This window comes from Aplidium turbinatum, chromosome 13 (assembly GCF_918807975.1).
Source record: "Aplidium turbinatum chromosome 13, kaAplTurb1.1, whole genome shotgun sequence".
NCBI lineage: Eukaryota > Metazoa > Chordata > Ascidiacea > Aplousobranchia > Polyclinidae > Aplidium > Aplidium turbinatum.
The window spans coordinates 11,834,286-11,843,257 of record NC_137484.1 but is presented as its reverse complement, the minus strand read 5'-3'; the positions used below and the strand labels follow the sequence as shown (position 1 = coordinate 11,843,257).

General features: G+C 41.1%; 1 protein-coding gene across 1 annotated transcript; it reads right to left on the bottom strand.

The window, feature by feature from the left end:
• Positions 1 to 5,893: 5,893 nt before the first annotated feature.
• LOC145781647 (uncharacterized) lies at positions 5,894 to 8,286 on the bottom strand. Its single transcript, XM_082593322.1, has 2 exons — positions 6,044 to 8,286; positions 5,894 to 5,903 (listed from the first exon to the last, which is right to left on the bottom strand). The coding sequence occupies exons 1-2, from the start codon at positions 8,284 to 8,286 to the stop codon at positions 5,894 to 5,896; spliced, it is 2,253 nt and encodes a 750-aa protein (XP_082449448.1).
• Between the last annotated feature and the right edge of the window lie 686 nt (positions 8,287 to 8,972).

The window sequence follows — 8,972 nt, the reverse complement described above, 5'->3', positions numbered from 1 at the left end:
ACCGAATGTGGTTTGTTTATTGCCTAATTTGCACCTGTAAAGTTATGTTACGTTAGCCTGCTTGTGCTGATGATTTTAGAATATTTTTGTATCAACTTTATTCTTGTAGCCTACTTTGATTGTGCGTACTGCGTAGCCTGGCCAGTGCTACTCAAACTTTTTTATGCCGTGTACCGGCTGAGCACCTTCCATCACTTGGCGTCCCAGTCCATTTGCGAAAAAAGACAAGAGCAAAGTCATTATTACTTTTGTAACAAATACACAAAAAACAAGTAAAAAAACACTTTTATTAATGGTCTTTCGAATTTTGATGCAAAGTGTGCGTTTGCTTATTTGCAACCAGCTTATCCAATTGCGGTTCAATGGAAGACAATGCTAATCGAAGAGGAGCATGGGTAATTGGGTATCCAACGCGTTTCTGTGTTTTCCCTTTAAAACAGCTCATGGTAGAAAAGCCGGCTTCACATAGATATGTAGAAGGGAATGGAAGCAGTAGCCTATTTTAATAGCCATGGTACACAGTCTCGGATATTTTGCTTTTATTTTGACCCAGAAGCTTGTAAGGGAGTTTGATTCAAAAGATTTTCGCAAACCTTCATCAGCAGATAAATCCAATAATTTATCTTTTAAATCGACACTTACATTTAACTCTTCTACGTTTACAGTTGGTGCAAATGGGTTTCGAATCCATTCATTTCCTCTTCGTGGATCTGTTTGTTCCGGAAAATAATGTTGAATACGTTCCACCAAATTTGACAAATGTTCTGTGGCAGTAGGCTATCTTGAATACATTTTACGTCCAAATAGTCTCCAGTATCGTCAATAACAGTAGCTAACTTAGGAAACATGTCGTAACAATTGTTCGAGACTCGAATCTTCCATGCTTTCAGCTTTCGTTGCATGCCGTCAATTTTATCTGCTGTTGCAAAAAGTGAAGCATTTTTTCCTTGCATTGAAGTGTTATGGCCATTCATAATAACGAAAATGTCAGTTATGTAAGCTAGCAAAGCAAGCCATTGTTCATCTAGAAATAGCTTTGCCAATCTGGCTTTCTGTCTCGCAAAAACACTGCCAGTTCGTTTCAGATCTCATATACGCGTGACAAAACTTTTCCCCTCGACAGCCAACGCACACTAGAATGAAATAATAGTTGCCTGTGATCTGCTTGCATATCGTCGCATAAAAGGGCAAATAGTCTTGAATTAACTGCACTTCCTTAGATACAGTTAACAATTTTTACGACCTCGCAAAGCACATCATTTAACTTCGTTGACAATTTCTTGGTTGTAAGACTCTCCCTATGAATAAAGCAATGCGTTGAAGCACATTCTGGAGCCAACTGCTTAATTCGTGTAATTACTCCCGATTTTTCTCCTATCATTACAGCAGCACCATCGGAACATAGTCCAACGCAATTTTTCATATCTAATCCTTTGTTTTCAATGTAATCAATAATAGTCTTTGATATTTCTGCACCAGTTGTTCTACGTGGAAGAGCGGCAGAGAAAAAAAAAACTCTTCTTTTAATTTGCCTTCATCTTCATAACGTAGGCTACATAGGCTACACCATTAAAATTGCCATGTTTCCAATGTCTGTGCTTTCATCTATAGCTGTAAAGAATAGTAGGTACTTGGCCAGTTTAATTTGATCAACTAGTTGAATTTCCATATTATCAGCCAAATCAGTAGTTCGTCGAGCAATAGTGTCGTTTAAAAGAGGAGCTTTTGCAGCCTTTGCAGCTGCTGCCTCACCAAGTACTTCTAAACAAACGTCTTGAATGCAGTCTTGTAGCTACTAATGTCTCACCAACACTGTACGGTTTTTGAGCTTTTGCAATTATTCTTAGCGCCACTTTAGGCTATAAGATGCACGTGACGCTTTAGTAGCCTATGAGTCACGCCGTAGGCTACATCTGTTTTTGTGCACTTTTTAACTCATTTCGTTTCCTTTCAAAAAACTCTTTCGGCTTAGAACTATAATCTGTATGTTTTGAATGTAAGTGTCTCTTTAAATTTGAAGGTTTCATTGAGTCATTACTAAGTACAACTCCACAAACAACACATTGCAGTTTCTGCACACCTGCCTCATCTGTGCCAATGAAGCCAAATTTTAAATACGATGGATTATATTTTCGAACAAATGTTGAACGACTTCTTTTTACAGTCAACACCTCAGTGCTTCCAGCATTACTTTCGTTTGAATCAGAACCATCATGTAGGTCTGAAACTGATTGTCTCTGTTTCATATGTTTGTCCATAGGACCACGCTTTGCCATTTGTAAAACATAGCTGAAACTATACTTTTTATAGGCTAATATGGGCTAACAGCTAATTCACTTTCTAAAAAAGAACAAGGTTTATAGCTTCAACAAATCTATGTAAAAACAGGCTCAACTCACCACAATCATCTGATGTTTTGAAGTCAGAGTGTGGCCGATCGATTGAGCCTCTCACTTCTCTACTCGTTACTGGACGCTGCACTTGCAGGTATAGTCAAACACGTGGACACAGCACAAACACACAAAAAGGATGATCTTCTCGCATCGAACATTGCGATACTTTGTTGAAATAATTGATAACAATTACGAAATAACATTTCTTTGTGACGTAACTGGGAGCCGTCGTAGTAGCGGGCCATCAAACAGACGGAAACAGTTTATAGCTGGGAAAGCAGATTGAACATTATCGTTGCCTAAAAATTATTACATAGAGTAGACGTTCTGATCAACATAAAACAAATTACTTAATTTACAATTTCTCCTAACTGACCGCGTAGCCTACCAGCAGCCAAGTGCTCGCGTACCGGTGTTTGAGTAGCACTGGCCTACTGTAGGCCTATACAGTCACCAGAGAATTGAGATAAAATGGAATCAGTGTTCTCATAAATGCGAATGTTCTCGCATCACACATAAAACTCGCTAATGTAATGACAACTAGGAATGCTTCAGTTTTTAACTGTTACTCCATTAGGCTATAGTAGGCCTATATAGAGTTCGGTACCCGGTCAGTTGGTCGACAGGACAATTGGTCGACAGACAATTGGTCGACAAGACAGTTGGTCGACAGGATGTTAGGTCGACAGAACGATTCATTTTAGGGTTAGGGTTAGTTAACTAACCTTAACTCTAACCTAACTCTAACCCTAACCCTACGCACTTAACCCTAACCTGTCGACCTAACGTCCTGTCGACCAATTGTCTTGTCGACCAAATGTCTGTCGACCAATCGACCGTGCACCATAGAGTTCACTGCATAACAGTCCCTAGCTTATTCTTGGGTAAAAATTGGCGTGGGAGTTTGAAGTAGATGGGTCACTTCAAAAAGATTTACAAAATTAAGTGCATTTTAACAGAATTCAGTAGGCCTACAAACTATAGGCTACGACTACGAGTCTCCTACAAGTCAGCAGGCAACTAGCAACATTTCAGCAAGTGGATAGGCCTAAATGATGAAACTGAGTAGCCTACGCTAAGTAGCCTAACATCTGAGCAAGCCATAACTTGGCATGCCACAAATCAGCAAATTCAGTTTGACAAGCGATGATTAAGTAAGCTAAGTCCGACATGAGCACGTAAATCTCCTTTGCTGACTTGGCAGTAGCTGAAGCGTAATTGCTGAGTTAAAGCACTTGCAGAGTTGTCACATGCTGATCGAGTGGTCCGACGTCTAAACTATAGGCCTACACTACATTCAATTCGTGCAGCAAGTGAACCAAGGCCAGAAAATTTCCTAAATGGCTCATTTCCTTAACTTTGTCCCTAAGTGGGCTGCTCCAGACAATTGTTCACCTAATCAAGCGTCATATAAAAACCGTTCAGGTCTACTGAATCTTACGTCATGGAAATTCCTAAAACATGAGCCAAAATTGCACCATCGTTCGTAAGACTTGTGTCAAACCTGTTTAAACCTGTTTGGGCCTGTTTCAGTTTGAAACCTGTTTAAACATGAAATATTGCGTCACACAACTGCTGACGTGCCTTTGAGTTATCACAAATTTTTCTGATTTATTCTTGAAGTTGTTTGTTGGAAGTCGGTCGCACATTTAACTGGTTTATTTAGTGCTTACTAGCTGGACAAAGTCTCCGTCTTTTATCCAAGTAATCTGTATCGTAGTGACAGCTTTTTTAGAGGTGTACGGCGTTGCATCTCGATTTCGATAGCCGCGGGCTAATTTTACAGGAATACACTTATTGAATAGACGTTTCAAGTAGTGTTTCTTTTTCGGTCGATACATACAGACAAACGGATCCGGGAACTTTATGTTACAATTTTCCCACGAAGAGATTATGGTTTACCGCTGTGACCATGGGCATAAAATCCCCAATCTGGGTAGAAATTTCCTAAAAGTGAGAACACTGAATAAAATAATAGCCCAATGCTTTTTTCCAACTTCTATCATGAAAAGCGGAAATGAGAGTTTTTTCTCCCAGGTTTGGTGGCTTCTGATTTCAACCTTAAATGTTTTTAGTTACACAACACTATAGTAGCCTACCCAGACCGAATCGTGCAAAGTTATGCAGTGCATTTGAATGAATAAAATCAGAGAAACTAGTCTACAGGGATTGACCCGTCGAGGTCCGAAAAAAGATTCTTGTTCAAAATCATTTCATGAATGACAGCTGAAGTGATTTTATTTTTGACAACATTTTAACTTTTAAAATTTTTGTTAAGAAAAATGATTCCAATTCCAATTGAAGATGACTTCGTACAATTTCTTTGCCGTTGATTAACTTTTAGTTCTAAATGTGGATTTTTGATTGATAAAAGTTGAATTGCGGGATAACCTTCATAATTAAATTTCTCCTCTTCCTTTCTCGTCAAATTTGTCCCTGACTATAGGAACACTAAGCTAATGTATAACCTAGGCTAGCCAAGCTAATGTGACAGATGAAGCAAAACTAGGTTGCAGGATCTGCGACCGACTGCCATGATACAGTGGAAACTTATGATGGAAGAGTGTCTTCAATCTCATCATCAAAATTTCCCATATTTGGCGTTTTCTAGCCGGTCCTACATGCAGTTGATCACAGCTACAATCTAGCAGTCAGGTCATTGTGCGTCTGGGAATCGAAACGGATTCTATTGCCGCCGCAAACAATCCGCTGTTTGATTGATTGATTTAATCTTTATCCTCGGACTGGGAAGGCTAATACTTCCTGGCAGTTTCGCATTATTATTGTAACTGTCTCCGCCGCCAGTGTAGCCAAATCGTTTGGCATCCGCTGGCTTCGATCAGTCTTTCAACAAGGTTGATAGGATCTCCATTCTGTTTTGTCCTTTGCAATGTTTTGCAATCGATGGAGATGTGGTGTGCTGAGCAGGGATCCCAGGCCAGCTTTTCTGATGTCAGATCTCAGCAGTTGTAATAAATTGGTACGGTGACGTCCGGTTCGGCCTTGATACTTTTTGCTGCCAATTATTGCAAATTCAAGGGCTTTCTGAGGAGGTGAGTCCTGGTGAAGTCTCAGAATGTGTCCAAACATGTTCCATCTCATGGTGGAGATTTTGCAAGACAATGGTTCACTGTTGCATATTTTGTAGAGATTTTTGTTCGAGATGAGACTGTTTGGCCAAGTATGACCAGTTATGACACGTAAATGTCTTCGATGACAGGCATCCAATCTTTCAAGACTTGCTTTGGTAACAGACCAGCTATTACAGTTGTAGATCATAATTGGGATGCAGTACGCGTTGTACTGTACAATCTTAGTCGCAACTGTAATGGGATTCTCGATCTCTTGCTCCATAGTTTCCAGTGTGATCTGAAAGCGACATTGCCTAAATTGCAGCGGGATTTGACATCGGCAGTGCTGCACAATAATGATCCCAAAAGTTTGTGTGTACGCCATTTTTCGTTTCCTCGAATCGGTAGGCTATCAGTAGGCTATCAGTTTCATTTGTGTCTGCAAGAAATATGTGGGTGAATTCAGTTTTAGTCTCATTCATGAAAAGATTGTAGTTTTTCAGGTTCTTTGTAGCAATAGATTGTAGCATATCAAGTGGCTGTCTTTCCTCATCCAGAAACTCAACATCGTCTGCATACTCCATTTCCAAAGGCATGCATGTGTCAGATATAGGGGGGTTTGGTCTGGAGGACTGCTCTCGCACTGAGCTCAATGCTGCAGAAAGGTAGCAGGTGAAGGGTATTGGGGAGAGGCTGTCTCCTTGAGGTGAACCGATGGTAGTCTCAAAGTTTGCGGACATTTTGTTGTTAATGCGCACATACAGTTTCGTGCCAGCTAGCAGGCTGCGGGTTAGTCGCAGTTCATCTTCATCACAGCCAGCTTGGTCTAAAATTTGAAGGATTTTTTTGCGTTTGATGGTGTCAAAGGCTTTGGACATATCTATTCCCATTTTGTGGAAGTCCCATTTTCTAGCCATTACCGCTGAAACGAGCATACGTTGTGCCCAGACAATGTCAGCACAGCTTCTGCCACGTTTGAAACCGCTTTGGAAGGGTCCAGTGAAGCTGTCAATTTTGTCTCTAATCCGATGCAAAATGATGATGGAGAGGATTTTTCTGATGCTATTGAGGAGCACAATGGGTCGAAGATTAGCTGGTGGTCCTTTTGGTTTCTTGGGTTTTGGTATAACAATTAGTATGCCTTCGCCGATGGTGTCTACTGGTTTGTGTTGTTTGAATGATTCATTAATAGTCTGTGATATTAAACCGGAGGTTATGTCTTTGGAGAATTTGAAGAGTTCGTTGTTGACGTTATCAGGGCCAGCAGCACGACGGTTTTTCAAAGAAGAAATTGCTGCAGACACTTCCTCAGTGGTTATTGGTGTTTGCAAGGGTCTTGCTTCTCCGGTGAATGGTTGTATTGGTTCATCATCTGAATCTGTAAATTGTTGCTGAAACCATTTTTTTACAATCTTTACTTTGCTTTTGTCTGAGAGCACAAAACTGCCATTGACATCTTGAATCATGATGGGGGTAGGAGGCTTTCTCGCTTTAAGTAGTTTTGCTGCTTGGAACATTTTACTGCTGTCTTCAGATGCGGATATTTCTTCTGCCAAAGAGTTGGCTTTTTCTATTGCAACCTCCTTTAATCTTTTGGATATGCTGTGTAGGATGTTTGTACGTTTCTTTCGGAGGTTAGAGCGTTCCATGTTGCTTGTGCTTTGATAAATTTGTAGCCTTAAGGCTTTTTGCTGTTTGGACAGATCTGCTACTTGTTGATCAAACGTATGTTGTGGTGGGTTGCTTCTGGTGATGCCGGCAGCTTTTATGGCTGAAACTTTCATGCAGTCAAGTAGATGGTTTATAGTTGTGTTTGGATCATCGTTGCGGTCTAATTCGCTCAACATATTCTTCAGAATTTTCCTATATGATTGCTGGGTCTTTCGATCATCTCTCAGACGATGGATGTTGATTCTCTGTTGCTTGCATTTCTTTGGATGGCGTTTGTGAATTAAATGAATTTTATCAATTCTTAGTTTCGTGGAAACAAGCTTGTGGTCAGAGTTTAGGTCCGTGCCTGCAAAAGACCTTGCGTTTTGTAGTAGAGGGCGTGCTTTCTGTTGACAGATGACGTAGTCAATTTGGTTGTAAATAGGCTTACTTAAGTTGGGGTTGTTTGGATCTTTGATAAATCCCGTCCAGGTAGTGCGGTGTCTGCTTGGGTGTTGAAAGGCAGTGTTGCTAGCAAAGTAACCATTGGCAGAAAGGAAATCCATGAGTGCATTACCGTTCAGATTGCGTTGGCCAGTGCCGTAACTGCCCAGGCATGCGTTTAGGCCCGTGTCAATGTCATCTTGGGTAAGCTTTCCGAGTTTGGAGTTCATGTCGCCACATATAAAAGTAAGCCAGTTAGCGGGGGTGGTGCTAGCAGTGTGAAGTTCTGCATAGAAATTTTCAAGATTTTCTGGTGTTTCTGCTGCTCTTTCAGAGGTTGGTCCATAGGCGTTGATCAGCCGCATTTTTGTTAGACTACCATTTCGAGTTGGAATAGCGAGGTCCATAGTTGCAATTCTGTCGCTAACGTACTTATAGTTCACAACGTGGTTGATCAGTCTTTGGCCAATAATAAATCCCAAGCCATAATGAACTGATTTGTTTTGTTGCAGCAGGACAAGTTTGTGCCCTGTTTGTAGGTTGACTTCTTGGTGATCCTTGATTTTGGTTTCTTGAATGCATAAGAGGTCAATATTGTAGCTTTGGCAGTCTTTGCCCAGAGTTTGCTTTTTGATTTCAGCATTAAGGCCTCGTACATTCCATGTGCTGATGGTGATTTCCCATGGTATAGTGTTGGGCCTTGAAGGTGCTTGTTGAAAGTTAGACATCTTTCCGAAAGTGGGCCGAGGGTTTATCCTTTTACCACCCACTCGGTGTTTATGCGGCTGTCAGCCCGCAAGCCTAGACGATGATTAGCTTCCTGAAAAATCAGTACTGACAGGGTGAACCGCGAGAAGGTTATCGTCTTTCCCACCCCTTTTCCCACCAGTCCCAGTTTCGCATACGGTAGGGGAAGGTGGGGATGGTTCGGACAAGGGGATACCCCGGACAAGCAACTTCCGGTTTAATTTTCACATCGCCACGCAGTTTGCACGCCAACTCTCACCATTGTTGAAAGTTGCCAGCTGCGTTAGGACTGCTTTAAGAACTTCAGTTGTTCAAATTTAGAAGTTTAAATTTTTTTCTAAAAGAGGTAATATTTTCAGTGAACGTCGTAAGTTTTTATAAAAAAGTTTGTGCAGTAAAGCTTTTAACCTTTAGTGTAGTATATACGTTGTAGATAGCAGGTTCTTTACAACGAAAGAGTTTTTTAGCAGAGCATTTTGTACTAGTAGAAATCTGCCATTGTTTGCTACACGTGACCATGGGGATACCGCGGACATAATATATCTAAGTCCCTGATCTAAGTGTCCGGGGTATCCCCTAGGCCAGAGGCGTGCAACATACGGCCCGCGGGCCAGAGCACGGCCCGCGGTACCCATTTACGTGGCCCGCACATTCTTTATCAAGTAGC

Bases quoted from the DNA above. Each gene is read 5' to 3' on its own strand.
- LOC145781647 (XM_082593322.1), bottom strand. From the start codon at position 8,286: ATGTCTAACTTTCAACAAGCACCTTCAAGGCCCAACACTATACCATGG.